The sequence below is a fragment of the Mastomys coucha genome, unplaced genomic scaffold (genome assembly GCF_008632895.1).
Source record: "Mastomys coucha isolate ucsf_1 unplaced genomic scaffold, UCSF_Mcou_1 pScaffold23, whole genome shotgun sequence".
NCBI lineage: Eukaryota > Metazoa > Chordata > Mammalia > Rodentia > Muridae > Mastomys > Mastomys coucha.
This window is the reverse complement of record NW_022196906.1, coordinates 117,168,280-117,189,651: the sequence shown is the minus strand read 5'-3', so window position 1 is coordinate 117,189,651 and position 21,372 is coordinate 117,168,280. Positions and strand designations below refer to the sequence as shown.

Below are 21,372 nucleotides of genomic sequence, written 5' to 3'. Positions count from 1 at the left end.
ATACTCCCACTCCATCCAACTTGGGATCAACTGCTTCAGGTACCTGCAGCACCTAACACCATTCACTTCACCTCCCTGAGCCTAGATATGCAAAAAAAAGACAATGACAAAAACGGGCTTTGAAAGATTAGCTATGGGCTATCAAAACAGCTAAGTGGCAGGAGGTATCTGCTAAGCCTAGAAGCCTTAATTCATTCCCTGGTACCCATGTGACAGGAGAGACCTGACTCTGACAAGTTGTCCTCTGACTTCCACCTGTACATCATGATCCATGTGTATACACACAAACCAATCAATAAATATGATTGTAAAACTTTTGAGGGACTGGAGAGATGGCTTAGAAGTTAAGAGCATGCTGGGTGGTGGTGGCGCACACCTTTAATCCCAGCACTTGGGAGGCAGAGGCAGGCGGATTTCTGAGTTCGAGGCCAGCCTGGTCTACAAAGTGAGCTCCAGGACAGCCTGGGCTATACAGAGAAACCCTGTCTCGAAAAACCACAAAAAAAAAAAAAAAGAAGAAGAAGAAGAAGAAGAAGTTAAGAGCACTGACTGCTCTTCCAAAGGTCCTGAGTTCAAGTCCCAGCAACCACAATGGTAGCTCACAACCATCTGTAATAAGATCTGATACCCTCTTCTGGTATGTCTGAAGACAGCTACAATGTACTTACATATAATAAATCTTTAAAAATAAATAAATAAATCTTTTGAAAAGGTGAGTTTGTACTTTCTGTCAGCACCTGTGCTTACTGTCACGTGTGTCCTCTTTACAAGGCCATGCTCAGTGTGAGGGTAACCATCCAAGACCAACTTGACCCTGCACAGACTAGTCAGAAGAGCAGCCCAGACATAGTCTCTGTCCCCTGCTCCTCCTGTGCCCCATTCAAACTCACCGTCGCTGATTTCCTGTGGTGTAGAATCCAGGACCTGCCAACCATCATGGCCCTGCGGGAGATCATGCCTTTTCATCCAGGCATCTGTCCACACGTGGAAATTCCTGTGGCAGTAGAAACAGCCCCACCAGAGCCAGCCATGTAGTTAGAGACCCTGTCATCATAGCCCTGTAAGGTTGTTCTGAAGGGGTGGGAACCATTGTCAACAGAGGCCAGGACAATTCTGAGTACCTTGTGGAAAGCAGAGCTTAGAGCAAGTGGGCAGTGGGGAGAAACTCCTCAGACCCAAAGAGTCAAGAGGACATTTATTAAGCCTCTGACAGATGAATGAATGAATGAATGAATGAGCAAGCCAACATTCCCCACTAAGCAGGATTCTGATTTAACTGATGAATAACTTTGTATCTGGACACTATTCCATATTCCTGCTCTTGTTCGTTTGCTTGGTTTTTTTGTTTTGTTTTGTTTTGTTTTGTTTTTCAAGACAGGGTTTCTCTGTGTAGTTCTCGGTGTCCTGGCTGGCCTCAAGCTCACAGAGGTCCTCCTACCTCTACTCCTGAGTACTTTGATTAAAGATGTGCCGTACAACAGTTTACCATATTGGCTAACAGATTTTGGTGTCTTCCACATATAATGCCTAAGTGGAAGTCTTGGCATGTGAACTGGACCTTCACCACAGTGTTTGAAGGACAGTGGTAGAAGCCATGACCCCACCCCCAACCTCCCGTCCTTCCCATACACACACACACTCATACAATACTTGCATTTTCAGCCTGCAAAGTGTTTGTGCACTAGGTCAGAGGGCACAGTGGTGCCTCTTGCTGACTGAGGATGCCAGTTACCTCGGAGGGTGGCACACAGCAACCTGTCTCAGTCCCTAGGACTAGGGGCCAGAAGTAAATACCAATTCTTGGCCTTTGCCTCCATCTCGAGACTTCTGGGTCATAGGATGAGGCTGACTATGCAAAGTGGGTGTCTGGAGTTGATACTGCTTACAACTTGAACCAGTCTACAGAGAGACTGCAAGGCCCACAGAACAGAACAGAACAGAACAGAACAGAACAGAACAGACCGGCTGGAAGTTGCCTACCAAACAGAGTCTTTGGTCAGATGTGGAATTGTCTTGCCCGATTCATCCAGGTAGATGTCTACTGTGAGGTTCTTTTCTGTATCGTGGGCTGACTCAAAGTTAGTCACGCTGCGAGCTGGGATGCCCACTGCTCTCAGTGCTGAAATGACCCAGGGCAGGATGGTTAGCTTCTGTGGGAACTGAGTAGCCCCAGCCCCAAATGCAGCCTACCTGTGGTCAGGATTCCAGAGAAAACCCAGCACTGGCCGTAGAGTACAGGCATCCTGGTGACATAATGCTGCTGCAGGATTGGTACACTGCTGGTCCACACATATGGAGCAGTGCCATTGGGATAGTCTCCTGTCCAATTACCCATTAGCACTCCACCATTCGCAGCACACATCTGACACAGGAGAGAACAGTGTTACCATTTGTGCCCTTGCAAAACCTAGAGTCTATCCAGGGCAGGCAGGGTCCCCAGAAGGACCAAAGAGCAAGTTTAAGACTAGGCCTGGCTACATAGTAAGACTTAGTTTCTCCTCCTGTACTACCCCAAAGAAACCGTCACTCACTGAATGATAGTAAAATGTCAGAGAAGAGCATCAACCATAATCGGAAAGGCTGTGCCAATATGCCCATGTGAGACAGGCTGTTTTCATGTGTGTTAAACAAAATGACATAACAAGGTCCCTCTATAGATGCAAACTGCAACAGATATCTATTAATGTAGGCACTAAAGAAATTTGCAAAACTGCAAGCCACATTACTCTCTTCACTACATTTTACACTAAAGAAAGTTTTTTAAATTTCTTTTTTAATGATTTATTTATTTTATGCATACAAGTACACTGTTGATCTCTTCAAACACACCAGAAGAGGGCATCAGATCCCATTACAGATGGTTGTGAGGCCCCATGTGGTTGCTGGGAATTGAACACAGGATCTCTGGAAAAGCAGTCAGTGCTCTTAACCACTGAGCCATCCATCTCTCCAGCCCCAGAAACTTTTTAAACACAAAAACCCATTCTGTTAAATTGTAAATTTATTATTATTCTCTTAGCAGAAAACAGATTTGTTGCATGTGTGTGTATTAAATACAATTTCTAAATAAAATATTTATATACCCATAATAAAATATTCATATTATAAGTATAATCATAAGGTATAACTTCTACACATTTGTAGACATAAGCCATATAAATATAAGCTATTTGGGGTCCTTGGTACCTTTTAACAGTGTCATGATGTCCTGAGACCACAGGGTTTAAGAACTGCTATTTTGCATACAGTAGACAATGGCTGACCATCAACAGCAAAGTTCCTGGGATATGGTTATTGAACTCAGGAAACCCTGCCTAAACTGTCCCATATTTGTGGGTGGTTTTGCAGGCTGTGCCTTGCCCTGGAGACTTCCATTTTACAAGCAGCACTTGACTCCAGGGCTCAAATGCAGAGGCAGGATGATTTTTTAGCAGGCACAGAGACTACTTGTCAACACATCTGGGAGGCACAGACTGATACAGGACCAGTGCATAAATGGATGACAGCAACTCAGAGCTATGAGAGAACAGGGGCAGCACACTCCTACCAGGAAAACCAGGCCCAAGATCTTAGCAAACACCTTCCTCTGGACTCTGAAGTGGACCTCTAACATTGCAATGGCGACCTATCGCCTGTGCTTGTATGTACAAGGGAACTGACTGTCCCAGAGGTCTCTGCTCAGCACTATTCCTACTGCCAATATAACTTACTTAAACTGCTGTCAATCTAGACCCTGTCCTGCACTTCATCCAATGGCATCCACTGTTCCACACTTCATTTCTACAGCTTGACTTGACCCTGAGGCTTGGATAAAACCTTTAATCCCACAGCTTTATTCTACAGCTTTCACTCTGTAGACCAGGCTGTAGAATTCAGAAATCCACCTGCCTCTTCTGCAGCACTTTCAAATAAACCTATATCAAGGTTAGTGCTCTCTCTTTCTCCCTCCCTCCCTCCCTCTCTCTCTCCCTCTCTCTCTCTCTCTCTCTCTCTCTCTCTCTCTCTCTCTCTCTCTCTCTCTCTCTCTCTCTCTCTCTCACACACACACACACACACACACACACACACACCAAAAATCCCTCTGCAGCTTCCTTTGCCTCTCAGGTCTCTTCAAACTGCTGCAGATTCTTTGACCCTTTTGTGACCGTCTATCCATCCATCCATCCATCCACCCATCCATGTATACATGTAGATATCTTTACTCTGTGATGTGTAATCCAAGAGATAATATTAGTAAGACTGAAATAAAAGAACACATGTTTGCCTTGCCTGGCAATCAGGACTACTTGGTATGTTGGGCTAAGGTAGCTGACATAGCTTATGAATTTATTGTTCAATACATTTTGACACTATGGAAAGACAGACATATCTTGTGTGTCCCTATCACAGTGCATTCATGACAGTGTTCATCCCAGCCGTGTCCAGGCTTGCAGGAGGGAGAAGACCTCTCTGAATGGCTGAAAAAGCCATTTTCCTAAGGTCAACTTAGAAGTGCCAAAGTTGGCCTTCTGAGCTCAAGTTTGAAAACCTGACATACATCCCTTGATAGTTTCCTGGCTGCTCAGCCACAGCTCACTGTGTGCTCTATGTGCAGCTTGCTGTTTGCAGGGAGAGCTAAATCAGCTGAGCAGCTGTTGATGGACCACAATAGCATTTACTGTATAGCTTCCCGGAGTCGGTGTAGAGCCCAGCCTCTCCACATACCATAGTACAGATGGCCCTGGACACAATCACTGGGTTCTGCATCTCACTGTGCTCCAACTGGCCCAACAAGTTGAAGCAGCAGCTCAGGATGTGCTTCTCAAACTGTCATGGAGATAAAGAAAGAGGCATCAAGAGTCCACCACATCAGATGAGAAGCCACCCCAACTACTTTGCATTGCCTGTAGGGGTGTCTCACCTACCAAGTAAGGGAACTTGCCCACAGTCTCCCACAGATCCTCCACATTCCACAGTGGAAGCCATTTAAACAACTAGACACAAGACAACAGTTAAGGACATCTAAAGACTCACAGAGCACAGACACTGAAAAGACAAACACAGAGGATTGAGGAGATGGTTCATTGGTAAAATGCACAAAATATACAAAGTGGTTTTAATACCATGGGAGAAACTCCTTGGAAATCAAGTTAGATAAATGAAACAAGCTGTCAAAGCTGTGTACAAGAAATACTATCTCAACTAGGTTAGTATTAGTAATAAAAAAATGAATGGGGAGCTTGCTGAGGAGATAGTTCAATGGTTAGGAACAATTATTGCTCTGGCAGACTTGGGTTCAACTCCCAGTACCCACACAGTGGCTCACAGCCAGTTCCAGGAGCGCCAATGTCCTCTTCTGGCCTCCACATGGACCAGGCAAGCACACAGTGCACAGACATACAGAAAAAAATACACATAAAACATTAAAAAGGAAAAATAAGGAAGGGAGGTTAGTTTGGTGGTAAAGATGCCTGAATTTGATCCTCAGGCTCCACCCCATGGAAAGAGGAAATTGACTCTTGAAAGTGGTCCTGACCTACACACACACACACACACACACACATACATACATGGTGTCGTGTGTGTGTGTGTGTGTGTGTGTGTGTGTGTGTGTGTGTGTGTAGGGTAGAAGGTCTGGGCCAGTACAGGGTTTGAAACCTACCAAAATCACCAATTCCTGAGTTTGAAAACCCACCAATTCCTGAGCTCAAAATCTCACCAATCCCTGGGCTCTGCTTGAAATCTCACCAATCTCTACTCTGGAAATATTCAAACTGAAAAACTCTGCCCCCAAGAAAGTCTATATAAAGCCTGCCTCCTGCTCAGTTCCCTGTTGCTTCTCACCTGAGCAGAGGCAGCCACCCTCTTGTGTCTCTCCCAGTAAATCTCTTGTGTGAGGTTTGTTGTGCAGTGTGACTTTGTGGTATTCTTTAGCTGCAGACTGCCAGAATACCTTACCCTTCAGAGCTGTAACACTTCCACTGGGTGGGGAAGCCTTTCCCCGCAGTGCTGTAACACTTGCAGTGCACCCATACACAATAATGTAAAATACTCTAAACTGCAGAGTTGTCACTAAGGGAACCTGCCACCTTAGTATATGTTCTGTGGTTCCTTTTTTGTTTCTCTCCGTCTCCATTTGGTGTTTGTTTGTTTTAGGTCTTTTTGGTTTTGTTGCTTTATAGAAACAGGGTCTACGTAGCCTCCGCTGTCTTGGAACTTGCTATGTAGAACAGACTGGCCTCATTCTCATAGAGATCTGCCTGTGAGTGCTGGGATTAAAGGCACCTGGTTTATGTAGGCGTATTGAGACAAATTGTTACTACTTACCCTACACTAGCTTCAGATTCAACCTCTCTTGTACTTCTATTATATTAGAGGTATGTGCCAGCAAACCTGGTCTGTGTGTTTTGTAATAGGCATTACTGGGGAGCAGGATTTGTAGAGCTTAGTCCTTTCAGGCCAATTTCACCCATGTGAGGCTAATGTTTCAGCTGAGGTGGATCCACTTTCCTCCACAGCCTTTGCTTGAGAGCCCCTAAGAAAGAAGTGGTCTATCAGATGTGCCTGGTGCCGCCACAAGAAGACAGTCTATATTACCTGACCAAAGGTCCAGGGCTTCTCTTTAATTTGTTTGGCGAAACCCATGTATATGTAGCCGGTATCGTTAAGGATGTACTCTGCTCGTTCTTCCTCACTAGCCATGAAGACACTGTCATCTGGAGTAAGACCACACATATGTTACTGGCCACCCCTGAGACAGAAGCAATTATAGCATAAGGTTGGGAGAGCACATGTAACGGGCATGGATACAGGAGGCAGGAAGGGTCACAGCAATACACTGTACATGGGAAATGCAAAGGCCCAGATGCAGTGGGTCATGCCTCGACCCCAGCACTTGACCCCAGAGGCAGGTGGTTCTCTAGAACTCTGAGGCCAGCCTGGTTTACAAAGAGAGTTCTAGGACAACCAGGGCTACACAGAATGACTGTCTCAAAAGCAAAAATAAACAGACAAAAACGAAGAACTTCCAAAGCACATCTTGAACCAGGTGTAAGGCTCATTCACTGGAAAAATGTGGGGAAATGTGAACAAGAGCAAAATTGTCATTAAGTATAAATCATAAATCATTAATAAAAGAAAGATTGCAGGGGCTGGAGAGATGGCTCCACAGTTAAGAGCACTTGTTCTTGCAGAGGTTCCAAGTTCCATTCCCAGCATCCATAGAGTGGCTTACAACCATCCATAACTCCAATTCCACATACACACACATGCACATTCATGAGGGTGTGCACACTCATGCACACATGCAGATGTATACTTGCACTCACATCCACAAACACACACACTCACACACAAACACACACACATGACCACACAGTAATTTAAGTGTTAGAGTTAAACAAACAAGGCTGCAGGGCAAGTGTGAGGTAAGATCAGAGTAGAACCTGTTTGACATGTCTCTGGTCCAGGGTTTCTGGAGCAAGGCTGGTGTATTTTTTAAAAAGGGAGGACACATTTGGATGGGTAGGGAAGGCATGTGTGTGGATCTGGAGGAAGTTGGGGAAGAAAGGTTAATATCCACCCAGATTGTACAAAGCTCTCAGAGAACTAACAAAAACTGAGAAAATTTAATTTAAAATTAAAAAATTAAAATTTGAAATAAAAGGTATCCTTGAGTAGCATTTGTAGAAAGGCTCAAGGGTAGCCACAGGGAGGAATAAAGTGGGCAGAAGAGCCACATTTGCAGATGAGAGGAACCACTGTTAAAATTCAAGTCCCACCCTAGAGTTGTGAAGGAAGGAGTCATAGTGGCTCTAGACAAGGAGTCCCAGAAGACTGAACAGGGCTGGAAGCAGAAGCTGTCTGGGTTTGGTAAGGCTGTGAGGATAAGCTGAAAAGGCAGAGGAGACATGGGTCCATAGGCTTGGCCACTAGAGGATCTTCTAGGCATGCACTAACTGCCCGATAATGTCCTTCAGCTGGTTGGAGACTATCGAGAGAGCAAATGGCTCAGAGACTCTGCAGTGCAAACTGGGTGCAAGCATGGGTATGTCTTGCAGAGTCACACAAGACCTGTACATGAAGGGGGTACATTCCACAGCAGAATTGAATGCCGAGTTACCTGAACACCATGGATTGAAGAGAAGGTAGAGTACTCCAGCTTTATAATCATTCACACTCAGCTTGTACCTTCCCACTACGGCGTCAGGAGCACTGATGACATTCAGTACAATCTGCATGAAGCACAAGACATGGTAGACTCCTTCTTCCCTGACTCAGCTCTGAATCCTTTGAAGCCTTCAAGAAGAATCATCAGTCCCAACAAGTCATTCTCTCTAGGGTCAGCCCAGCAATCAGGGCTACCCCAATGTGAACAGATGCAAACTCACGAGGCAGAAGGTCTAGCAACTCCCTCAAAGTGACAGATAAACTTGGGCCTACAGCTTATCTTAAGCTTCATTCTCTAAGTGCCTGCATGCAGATGGTGCCACCTCCCAGATCATAGGGTAGATCCTCCGGCTGTGATAAAAAAGAGCCTGATCTCAGCCCCTGTTCTCTACAGAGCCTGCATACTGCTCACAGTAGTGTACTTGCCTACATGCTGGAAGCCCAAGATCTATTTCAGTCCTGCAGTGCATCAAGCATCTTCAAAGGCATCCAAACTGCTGTTCAGTGTTTTAGGGTAAGTAGTGGCTGGATAGAAAATTAAGACATAGACAGTGCTACAGTGGCACTGAGAATTTTATTTCCCATCATTGCCACACAATCCAGGGACTTTCAAATCTACAGGATACTTGTTATTAGGTGTCTTTTAGGAGCAATGCTTCCAACACTAGCTCTGTCTTCTACTAGCTGAATGGCATTGCTACTTTCTTAATTTCTCATTGCATCGGTCTCCTCACTTAAAAACTTGCTAATTCCCTTCCCATCTCCCTGGAGTGGTTGTGTGAATTAAATAAGCAATACATACTCAAGGCAGTAAGAAGGAGATTAAGCCTCCCAAAAGGTAAAATGTCCCCAACCCCAACCCATAGTGACACGAGGCTGTCTTGATTCCATGGCTCTGTTCCATGGGGAAGTGTTCCTGAGCACCAACAGGAGAGTTGGGACAAAGTCTCTCCCTAGTACTCAGGTGGCAGAGCTCTGGGGCTAGTAAGACCTTTTCCATGTGTTCCTCGACATCATTCATTACCAAGCAACACAGGAAGTTCAGCCTTTCATGATATAGGTAATGTTAGGATCCCTGACCTGCACAGGACCCTACATAGATGTTCACATATTTGTATTTTGTTTTGTTTTGTTTTGTTTGAAAAAAGTAGCAGGCTGGAGAAATGGTTCATTGGTTAAAGACCCCAAACTGCTCTTGTAGAGGACCTGAGTTCAACTCCCAGAACCCAAGTAAGGCTACTCACAGCTGCCTGTAACATCAGCTCCAGGGGATCCAGTGCCTTGAGCACTTGGCTCACACATGCATATCACGGGCACACACACACACACACACACACACACACACACACACATCCTTCCCATGAAAATTTAACATTCACTTCTTTCATGGGTGCTGTTAAAAATAATCAATTGTAAATTTAAAAAAAGTTAAACAGTGCCTTTTATGTGAAGAAATTTAGCCCATTCTGTACCTAATTTTCACCTCTGCAGGTGCCAGTCCCACCAGATCCATAATCAAAACTGAGGTTCTTCAAGAAGGAGAATGAGCCTAGGGCTTTCTCCTAGAGAGCTGTCATGAATGCCTGAAAAACATGAAATCTGGCTACAAATTGGAAATGGGAGCCTTGGTTCTGGCCAGAAGGAAAGGAAGGAAAAGAGGTGGGAGAAACTGGGGAGGGGTGCTGAGGACCAGGGGTGCAGGGGTATGGGGGAAACTGAGGGGTGCTGAGGACCAGGAGTAAAGAGGTGTGGGAGAACCTGAGGGGGTTGAGGACCAGGGGTACAGGGATGTGGGGGAAACTGAGAGGGGCTAAGGACCAGGTCAACTTACTCATTTGCCACCTACAAATTCTGCTTTTGGAAAACTAGAAGACCATTGCTGTTTTGAAATCTTGGAATTAATCTATCAATGGGATCTGTAGGCTAAATTAACTCAGCAATGGGATCTGTAGGCTATGTCCTAAAGGAAGCAGCCATTAACTACTTCAGAGATCTAGCTAGGAGGTGGTGGTAGTTGGTAGTGGCTTTCCAACACTGGAAATACAGACAGACAGCTTTACAAAGAATGTCAAAGAAGCCATCACTTGAGCTAAACAAAGGAACATGGGTAAAGTTGTCCAGTTTTGTTAAGAGAAGGGGATGAGAAGCCACGGTCTCCATCTTCATTTGAGTTTAAACATAGCAGAGAGCCCTGAGGGAAGAATGGACTGAGGTGCTTGTGGGAAGGAGTTTTATTTTTTTCTTTCCTTCTGATCTCCCTCCCTCCCTCCCTTCCTCTTCCCCTCCATCTCTCCTCTCCTTCCCTCTCTCCTGTCTCTATCTCCCTGATTCTGTCTCCCCTCTTCCCTCACTCTACCCTCTCTCTTTGAGTCAGGGTCTCTCTCTATATCCCTGGCTATCCTGGAACTCACTGCAGACCAACCAGGCTGGTCAGGAACTCATAGAGATCTCCCTGCCTCTGTCTCCAGAGAGTGCAGGAAATAAAGGCATGTGTCACACTGGCTCTGATGGATTATTCTTGTTCATTTTCCTCTGTTTATTTCCTCCAGTGAATATAAATGAGGGATCTGATGTACCCAGAGCCTTGGCTCTGGGTAGGAAGCAGCATTACACAATTGGACAGCCAGGAAGAGATGAATAGGAAATTCTTAGCTGAGTCAGAGAACTAATCAGAAACCACCAGACAGTACCCCAACACTATGGTCCTCACCTCCACGCCAGACTGTTTGGCAATTTTCACCTGCCAGCCCTTAGAACGGTAGGATGTCATCGGATCAAGCTCCACCATGTAGAATGGGATTGTCTGTCCTGGAAACACCAATAAGAAAGTGAGTCTTGACACCAAACCTAGTACAGCATCTTTGCCTATCTATCACTCCTTCCTAGCTCTTGATGTGCAGCCCTCAATTGATAGTTGGTCCCTCTGCCTTGACAGGGCTCATGGTCTTCCTTCACCTTGGCTATTTGGGTTGCAGTTTGCTCAAACTAGGCAAGGCTACCCCATCTAGATCCTCTTGCCTAGAACCCTAGGGCCTTTTACATATCTCTATCTGTTTTGTTAAATTGTTTAGCCCTACCCAGTATAGTTACTACTACATGCATTAAACTGATGATCTTCCTACCAAAATGTAGTATGTGGGTATGTATACATGTGTGTGTGTGTGTGTGTGTGTGTGTGTGTGTGTGTGTGCCAGAGGTCAACATTGAAGGTTTTCCTAGTTACTCTCCACCTTTTTTTGTTTTGTTTTGTTCTGTTTTGAAACAAGTCCTCTTGCTCAACTTGGAGCTCACCAATTAACCTAAGCTGGCTGGTCAGTGAGTTCTAGGGATCAGCCTGTCTACAGCTCCACCAAATAAGCACTGTACTTCTTGGTTTTCACATGGGTGGCTGGGTACCCAAACTCAAGTCCTTATGCTTGTGTGACAGGCACATCACTGACTAGACTATCTCCTTAGCTCCTCAGGTTTTGATTGCTAATATGGCTTACATCAAGCCCACAGAGCTACAGTGTCAGCAAACAGTCCTGCAGTTCATCTTTAAAACATGTTCCAGATCACTCGAGGACAGCTGCCTCACTGACTGGCCTGTCTGTTCTGACTCTTCCCTGGCTATCTCCACTGCTTGGCCATGGATTTTACCAACTGCAGCAGCAGTGATTAATGCAGCTCCCAGACCATGGGGAAGCTAAGGCTTAGGGATCAAAGTCACTCTTGGCCATTGCACAGGTATAAGCCTTTGGTCCAACCCTCCATCCTGCTCCTGGGGCTGGGGCCTCACCGGTAATAAATGTCACCTTCAGTTCATCCTGAGATTGGAGAGGTCTGTTTACTATCACCTTCAGGGTGAATATCTGTCCACGCCTGACCACGAGCTTCTTGGTTTGGTACTCAGATGTGTGATGGGCAGCAGTATTCAGCTTTCTCTCCATATTCACAGAGTAAACGACAAGCACTGTTAGCACATAGTGGGAAGACACAAGGTTAACTCCTAACTCTGACAGTTCAGGGAGGGGAAGAGGGGTATTCTTGTCCTATTCCTGGGGGCCATGATAATCTGAGATTTAGTGTCTGTGGTGATTTGGATAGGAATGGATTTATATGTTTGAATGGTTGGCCCATAGGGAGTGGGCCACTATTGGGAGGTGTGATCTTGTTGGAGGAAGTATGTCACTACATCAGTGGGCTTTAAAGTCTCATATGCTCAAGCTATGCCCAGTGTTGCACACAGTCCCTTCTGCTGCCCATGGATGATGATGTAGAACTCTCAGCTCCGTCTCCAGCACCGTGTCTGCCCACATGCCACCATGACGATAATGAACTCAACCTCTGAAACTGTAAGCCAGCCCCAATGAAATGTTTTCATTTATAAGAGTTGCCATGGTCATAATGTCTCTTTACAGCAATAGAAACTCTAACTAAGACAGTCTCCTATCTTTAACTTGGTCGTGTGCATACTGTCTCCACAGGATTATGGAAGACAGAGCTGACAGATGGAAGTCATAGCCCTGCCAAATATGTCTACCAGTAGCTGTTAGATGGTGTCCCTACTGCTCACCCTCCTGGGTCTGTAAACTGGTTCCTGGATGCTAACAAGGGTTGGGGGGTGTTTGACTGCTCTCCATCTCTGTCAGACCAGCTGTTGGCCTGCTGCAAATGAGACAACACCATGAGGTGGGAGTTCACACCCCAAAGAGAATGGTGGACTATAAAGTTTCCAGACTCACCCTATTTATCCAAACAGATGTGGCTCCAAGAGCTCCCATGGTCCAGTGAAGAGGACCAGGGCAGTGTGGAGGGAATCAGCATCCTCTTCTCACTGAGTCCCTTCTCTAGTTTGCTTCTGCAAAGGAGCTTAACTGATGAAGGAAATGACAAACCCTTTCTGGATGCAGACTCTCTCTCTCTCTCTCTCTCTCTCTCTCTCTCTCTCTCTCTCTCTCTCTGTCTGTCTGTCTCTCTCTCTGCCCCACCCCCTCTGTGTGTGTTACTACATATGTAATACAACCTGCTTGGTCCATAAAATGTTACTCATATGCCTATGTTTTCAGGGCTGACAAGTTGGTATAATTGGTGTGCTCATCCCTGGGGAAGACTATTTCTCCTGTTCTCCAGCATTCCTTAGTTGCCTGTAGTTCTTTGTATGGCATTGAGGCTTTCTGAGCTTCTCTCTATCCACATGGACATGGCCCTTCATGTTATTCTTGTTCCAGTCATGTTTAGAGAGTCACACTGCTGGGACTTCATGAGTCTAGCTTCTGATATTTCTAGGAAACAAAAAACCTCACAGCTAACTTTTGCTTCTCTGGCTCTTAGAATCTTCTTAATCCCTCTTCCTCTGTGATCTCCAAGCCATAGGTGTGGGAGTTGCTCTGTAATGTATCAGTTAGGACCAGATGGAGACTTAGTTCTCAGTTTCAATGTGTCATGCTGCCATGGCACATATTGGAAGCACCTGGGTGAGTTATCAGACCTATTGAGATGCACTTCTGAATTGATGTGAGGGGATCAGGTGGATCACATGGACCTGAAGTTAAGTTGGAGAATGTCTGTCTCCCAGTGACTGTTAAAGGAAGACAGCAGTGTCTTAGATGTCTAAGAGAGCCTGGGTTACTAGGCCACCCAAGTGATGAGAAGTGGCCTCTCTAGAATCACTGCTTCTGTGGATCCAGAACCCCTTGGAAAGCACTGGTTCAAACTGCAGTTGCCTGGTGAGGTGAAATGACCCAAGGTACAGGAGTTTTCTCAGCTCCAAAGGGCTCCCAGAATTCAGGATGAATTTCTGCAGAGTCCAGAGGTACAACTAGGACCTGAATTTCCTCCACTCCTCACTGGGGGCTGAAGATTAACAGGAGATCAGAAACACTAAAGTAAAACTTTTGTTTTACTGGGATAATTGATGCTGGTTAGCTGGAGCTGGGAGAGTAGCAGCAATTTAGAAGAGACCAACATCATTAAGAATCACAAACCTGGGAATATTTCCTTAGGGTCAGTACACTGAACCTGTGGTCCAGAGGGAGCAAAAGCTGCATCTCATGCTGGCAGTTGAGTCTGACAGTTTAAGAGTCTCCCACAGTTTCCAAGGCATGAAAGGGTCATGGAGCTCAGCTGAGGCATGCCACTGGTGAAGATGAGGTCTCAATAGCAGTGAAAACCCCAGAACTGAAGAGGTCATGGAGAGAAGCTGAGGTTTGGGCCATGTGGCAGGCTTAGAGTCCATGAAGAGAGCCCAGGAGAGGCCATTGGTGAGAGTTGAGCTCAGCTGCACTGGGCACCAGAGCGTTTTGGAGATGGTCAGTACATAGGAGAGCCACACCAAACAGTGGCAGCTATGGAGTGGAGCTGGCCTGAGCCTAGAACAAACCGAATATGCTACGAATGGTAGACAGAGAAGTAGATTTGCCAAGTCCTTTGAAGCTCAGAGGGTCATGAGTGAGTCCCACATATGGTGCTTTCCTGATCAATGGCTGATGTGGGAGATCCACACTAACTATGGGCAGTGATACCCCTGGGTTTCTGGTCTTAGGTGCTTAAGAAGGCATTAGGGGCAAGCCACAAGGAGCAAGCTAGTAAGCAGCACTCCTCCAGGGCCTCTGCATCAGCTCTTGTCTCCAGGATCCCACACTGACTTCACTGAGTGAAAGCTGTAGGCTGAAATAAACACACTTCTTCCCAAGTTGCTTTCGGTCATGGTATTTTATCACAGAGACACCGTGCTCAGTGTCCCTCTGAGGACACTGCCAGTTTTTGTCACTGGGCATTTCTCGAGTCTTTATAGATCTGCTGTAGGCACAGGAGTTCCACTGAGCACAGAAATTTTTAAGCTCTCTGAATCTTACCTCTTCTTGCAGAGAGCTGGGACCTCTTCACATTGGGAGTGTAAACTGTTGTCCTAGGCACATAGGCCAAAGAGTTGTCATTGATTTAGAACACAAATGTCAGTCCTCATCAAAGGAACTCATTTTCAGCCAGGATTTACAGGATTTCCACAGGAAAGTTCACAGTATTCTCTCCAAAGAAATCAAAGATTTAAGCTGGAGTAGCAGTTCACCCAGTAATCCCCACACTCGGGAGGTTTGAGGTCAGCCTGGGCTGCCAAAGTGAGTTCCAGACCAGGGCTACAGATTCTCAAATTGTCTCACCACACATCCACCCCAAAAGAAAGTATGTTAGAGGCTTTGGACGATGACATATCTAAGTTAAAATATGCAGGGGCATAAGGAATTCAAAAAGGTTGTGAGAGGAAGAACTACAGACATGGCTTGATGGTTCAGAGCACATTGGTCTTCCAAGGACTCAGGTTTGATTTTCAACACCCACATGGTGGTTCACAACCATCTGTAATCCCAGTCCTAGGGGATCAGATGCCATCTTCTGGCCTCCTTGGGCGCCAGACATACAAATCATGCAAAGACATACATGCAGGGAAAACACCCATACATACAAAATAAAAAAATTCTAAAATTAAAAATTAAAAAAATATTTACCAGAAATACTTAAAATAAAAGTAGTTCTTGAAATTAAATATACAGTGAGAGGAGCTGAAGAGATGGCTCAGCAGTTAAGAGCTACGGCTGCTCTTGTAGACCAGGGTTTAGTTCTCGACACCCACATGGCAACTCACAACTGTCCATAACTCCAGTTCCAGGGGAGCCAACACACTCTTCCGCCTTTGATGGGCACCAGGCACACACAAAAATAGGTAAAATTTCAAAAAACAGTAAAGGGCTGGCAAGATGGCTCAGTGGGTAAAGGGGCTTGCTTTGAAGGCTTCAACCTCAGGGCTCATTGGACCCACATGGTGGGAAGAGAGTACAGGCTCCTGTCTGACTTCCACACATGTGTAATAGTTCTCTCGCCTTTTTCTCTCCCTCTCTCTTCCCCACTCATTCTCTCTCTCTTAAAAACCCAGCAAACAGCCGGGCGGTGGTGGCGCACGCCTTTAGTCCCAGCACTTGGGAGGCAGAGGCAGGCGGATTTCTGAGTTCGAGGCCAGCCTGGTCTACAGAGTGAGCTCCAGGACAGCCTGGGCTATACAGAGAAACCCTGTCTCGAAAAACCAAAAAAAAAAAAAAAAAAAAAAAAAAAAAAAAAAAAAAAAAACCCAGCAAACAAGTTGGAAGAGAACTGTGGTTCAGGAAACGTGACTCGATCTCCAGAAACAAGTCAACATAGAAGTGCGTTAGAGGGTGAGTGGAAGGGTCCAACAGGCAGGAAAAGCAGGGACTCTGGAAGAGATGCAACCACAGGGGGCATACACCACCCACAAAGACAGCAGCACCTAGAAGACAAGACCTACTGGGGTGCTGAGAAAGGAAGTGTCAGGAAAAGTTCTAGAAAGAGGATTGAAAACACCGGAGGAGAAACCTCCTGCTACTGTAACAAGCAAGCATTTATCCTTGGCAGATTCATCTTCTGAGACACTCTGTACTGCCTGCTTCTGGAGAAGTGACTGGAGCCATGGGTGGGAGAGGACTAATTTTTGCAGTGACCAGTTATTACTTGTTACTGTTTGTTGTTCCTAAGGAAATGACTCATTCTCTCACCAGGCTGAAAGTCTTCAGTCATCAGAGGGGACATGGCAAGTGTGTTAGGCCGTTCTCACAATGCTCTATCATCCGTGACCCTGAGCTTGCAGTCTTTTGCCATTTGCCTGAGGATTTCTCCCATCATCATGCTGACTGGACCAGGAAACTCCGTCTTTTTTAAGTGCTCTTAACCACTGAGCCATCTCTCCCGCCCCTTAGTTAGGATTCCTGTTGCTGTGATGAAACATCATAACCAAAGCAGCTTTCAAAGGAAAGGGTTTATTTGGCTTACATATCCCCAGTCATAGTCTACTGAGGCAGGAACTCAAACTTGGCAGGAACCTGGAGACAGGAGCCGATGCAGAGGCTGTGGAGAAGTGTTATTTACTGCCTTGCCCCTCATGGCTTGCTCAGCCTGATTTCTTATAGACCTTAGGACTGCCTGATCATGGATAGCCCCACCCACAATGGGCTGGGCTCTCCCCATCAATCACTAATTAAGAAAATGCTATACAGGCTTGCCTACAATGAGGACATTTTCTTACTTGTGGTTTCCTCCTCTCAGATGGATATAGCCTGTGTCAAGTTGACATAAAACAAGCCAGCACAGATGTCAGTCATTTGCAAAGCACTTTCATAGATTTGTCTTTTTATTATGGCTGAGAAACCCCAAAGACACACTGCTATGTATGCAAACTTCAACCTGAACCATCTCTCCGACCTGCAGATCCTCCCAGCAAGCACAGCCTTCACCAGGCCGCTGGCCCTGCTGTGCTCCTCCTTTGAATGTGGTCAAGCTCTCAGCCATCTGAAGAGTCTCTGTGGCCTAGGAGCTATGAAGAATCACGTTTCTCATTCAGTGTGTCACTCAAACTACAACCCCTTGCAGACCTCCAAAGCAGCCATTCCTTGCCTGACCCATGGCTCTACAGGCTTTACATGCAGAACAAGGCTGCGTAGTATGTGGTGCCAGGTTGCAGAGAGCACTAACTGGCCCACACGAAAACTAATGTGGTTGGCATGAGGGAGTGCAAGTGAAAAGTGGACAGCCATTCTTCTTATTCTCACAAGTGTTTGGGGGAATTTCAGAATTCCTATGTTTCTGAAAGTTTGGTTTTCTCCAATGAATAAGACAGCAAACCATGGATCAGGTAGGAGGACAATGGCCCAGGCACCATGCCTTGAGGCAAGTGGCTGGATCAGAAGGCTAGACAGCAGAAGGCGGAGATACCACTGTGATGGTCCTACCTACTCACCATTCCTGGAGTCCATGGTGCTGCTACCTCTCTCTGCAGCCCTGTCAAGACTCTAGTTTGATGCCAAAGGCACTGCCAAAGTCATTCTCAAAGCAGGATGTAGCCCCTTTTTATATGCTCCTGGGTTAGATGTAACCCTGCAGTGGCTGCCAAGGGGCGAGGCTTGGGGACCATATCGATCAGAAACAAAACTTTAATCATCTTCCATATCAGGCCTAGGAGGAAATACTGGAGACAAGATGAGCCTACTTCAAAGAAAGAAGCACAGAGAATGGTGCCAGGTATCTTCTGTAACCCCAGGAACAAGTCACTAAGAGCCAGGATCCTGCGACCCCCAGAGAAGATGGGACGACCTTTACTGATTTCATGGCTTTATTATTTTTTTAAAATAAGGGATGGCTAATACTTTAATTTTTGTTTATATCTTGAACATATAATGCACACACGATTCAGGATTTTCCCAGTGTCCCCAGCTACACTCTCTTTTAGACTTTGGCAGATATTCTGGGTCCACTGAGAATGTGTACAAGCATTACACCAATGGCACATATCAATGTGTTCTACATCTGTGGTGAGGACATAGGTGCTGGGGACTTTGCTGTCCACACGGGGCAGTCAGTCATTCTTCCCACAGTTGAGCAGCAGTCCCTCCCTTTCAGTCTGCAGGGAAAGGTTCTCACACAGGCAATTCATTCTTATAGCGTGCCTACAGGAAGAACCACAGGCCTTCTTGTGGGAATGTGGCCCAAACATGCCATCTGTCTCATGGACTTCCATCTTTTGTTTTCCTTAGGGATACCTGTAAGGTCTTTTGTTTGTTTGGTGTGTATTTATGTGTGCATTTATGTGTACATGTGTATGTGTGTTATACTTGCTTGTGCACATATGTCTGGAAACTTGCAGGTGAGCAGTGGGAGATGGGAAATAAATGTACTTTGACATGAGACTACCAGCCAGGACTGGAATTTGGTCACTTTTGTCTCTGCCCTACTGCTGGGCTCATGTTCAGAGTTCTTGCTCAGGACTGAGTGTGTAAAGAGACTGAGTTAACTAAGATGATGTGTGAGGATGTGGCTCACAGGACACTGGCAATTGTGTGCCTGGCCAGGGTTGGGTACAGAGCTTAGCTGCCCCACAGGAAGGATACAGGGGCAGGAGCCTGAGGACACCTGAGTAAGAGTTTATAAGCTGGGTTTTTCCTCTTAGAGCTACAAAACACAAGGTTCTCTCCTGGAAGGAAGGCCTGGAAAAGGCTGCTTTGGGGATCCATGCCTGTTCTTCTACTAGACCTCTGTGCTCACCTCCCAGTTCTGAGGAAGGAGCAGCCGTGGGCCTGGCAACCATCCCAGTGCCACAGGAGCTGCCCTGGCGCCACATATTGGTCCTGGATCATAAAGATGGACTTCTGACCTCCATGTCTGTGGAGACAGGGAGGAGTTGGTAAACAGTACCCAGAGACCTCTGTGAACAACATCTTTTCTTCTTATATCTGAACCTCTGCTTATCTCTATTCAACTCATATGTATATAAACAACTTTACAAGAGAAAACAAAGGATTCTAATAAACCACAAAATCTCTTCTCATCAAGCCATTCCAGTGCTTGACAAGTTGATTGTGGCAGAGCTGCCTGGGACATGCAGATCTCAAAGTTACCCCTGCTCCCAGGCCTGGGTTAATCCCAACATTTGCTTAGGAATTTCTCCACCATCAGCCATAGGGGGTCACAGCCATGTAGTGGGGAGCTCCTTTCCTCTGGGGTTTTGCCTTCTGTGGGTTTGAGGCTTGACTTCTTGACTTGATTAAGATCTGTCACCTGGGACAGACTGTACAATGGACTGATGGTCAGGGGTCTCGAGTATAAAGACCTTTCAGAACGCTGTTGGAAGCCAGCTAGGGGACAAGGAAGTGCAGCTGGACAGTTCTCTCCCTTCTATGGTGGTGGATGTTAGGAAACATGAGCCCTCTGATCCTGGTTTTCTAGGATGTGGGATTTGGATGGCTATAGCGGAACACACATAACCCTAGCAATTAGAAAATAGGGGCAGCAAGATCAAGAGTCATCCTCAGCTACTTAGTGAGACTGAGGCCAGCCTGGGCTATATGAGTCACCCTCAGCTTTATAGTAAGACTGAGACTAGCCTGGGCTACATGAGGCTCTGTCTTTAAAAGTCACTAACATAAGAAGAGAATTCTGAAGAACCATTCTGTTTAGCTCAGTTCTAGAGCCAATCCCACTGGAGCCAAAGTGCAGTGTGTACGCATCACCAAAACCTGTCTCATTTGGCATCTTCCTGGTTGTGGCAGAGCACAGCTGGACTAGCAAAACTGTATGTTTCCTATCTGAACCACCACAGCAATGGTAATTTCATGCTTCATAATATTAAAGATCATCATTCCAATTTACCAACAAGCCCTTATCTTTAAAAGGTCGTAACACACACACACACACACACACACACACACACACACACACACACACAGAGGGACTAAAAATTCCTATCTCCTTCTCAAAGTCAGGAACTAAAACATTGTGGCTACAATTGAGTCCCAGCCAGTGTCCCCTTCCTCCTCTCTCACTTTGTCAAAATGTAAACACTAGTCTGAGTTTAGGGTTTCCTTTGCCTGTCTGTCTGTCTGTCTGTCTGTCTATTGGTCTGTCTGTCTGTCTGCCTTTCTGTCTTTCTATCTCATCTACCTTTCTATCTAAGAACTAGAGATTAAATGCAGAGCCTTGGGCCAGCTAGTCAGTGTTCTATTGGTGAACTATATTCCTAGTTCCTTTGCTTATTTAAAAACACCATCCACATGAGTATTTTAAAATAAGTAGCATTGCTTGTATCTGTCATGTTCTGTAAAGGGTATTATACTGAGAGTGTCCTCAATGTTTTCACTCCATGTTTTAGTGTGTGTGTAATGTGCGTGTACGTGTATGTGTGTGTTTGTGTGTGTGCACACACGTGTACAATGTATGTGGGCATGCTCATGTCAGTGTGTGTGTGCATGCACATGCACAGCCAGAGAACAACCTTGGATATGGGTCCTCATCTTCAATGTTTGAAGTAGAGTTTCTTTGGCACTGTGGTGCACATGATAGGGTAGCTGGCCTATAAACTTCCAGGGATTCTTGAACTAGCATGCCTGGCTTTTGTGTGGGTTCTGGGGATCTGAACTTGGGCCCTCATATTCATGAAGCACATGCATTACACATGGAGGCCGACATTATAGGTTTTTTTAAATATCCAATTAGATTTATATAATAATAAAATCACAATTTACAAGATGCCAATTCAATAATTTTAGAACCAGATAATAAAGACAATATTCTAACCCAATTAATCTATTTTGTAAGAACCTGTGAAAGACCCCTGGGGGAGACACCCACTCAAATCTCGGGAGGATGTGCACCCAAGAATCACAAGAGACCACATCTTGATGTAATTAC

General features: G+C 45.7%; 1 protein-coding gene across 1 annotated transcript in view; it reads right to left on the bottom strand.

Moving 5' to 3' along the window:
• The window catches only part of Tgm4 (transglutaminase 4), a 32,560-nt gene extending 13,254 nt beyond the window's left edge, over window positions 1-19,306 (bottom strand). The window contains exons 1-9 of the mRNA XM_031345752.1: window positions 19,231-19,306; window positions 11,927-12,100; window positions 10,859-10,956; window positions 8,102-8,213; window positions 6,577-6,695; window positions 4,705-4,806; window positions 2,191-2,362; window positions 1,981-2,119; window positions 891-994 (exon numbers count right to left, since the gene is read on the bottom strand). Of these exons, the coding sequence (XP_031201612.1) occupies window positions 891-994; window positions 1,981-2,119; window positions 2,191-2,362; window positions 4,705-4,806; window positions 6,577-6,695; window positions 8,102-8,213; window positions 10,859-10,956; window positions 11,927-12,100; window positions 19,231-19,306 (1,096 nt within the window). The remainder of the gene's footprint in view (window positions 1-890; window positions 995-1,980; window positions 2,120-2,190; window positions 2,363-4,704; window positions 4,807-6,576; window positions 6,696-8,101; window positions 8,214-10,858; window positions 10,957-11,926; window positions 12,101-19,230) is intronic.
• Between the last annotated feature and the right edge of the window lie 2,066 nt (window positions 19,307-21,372).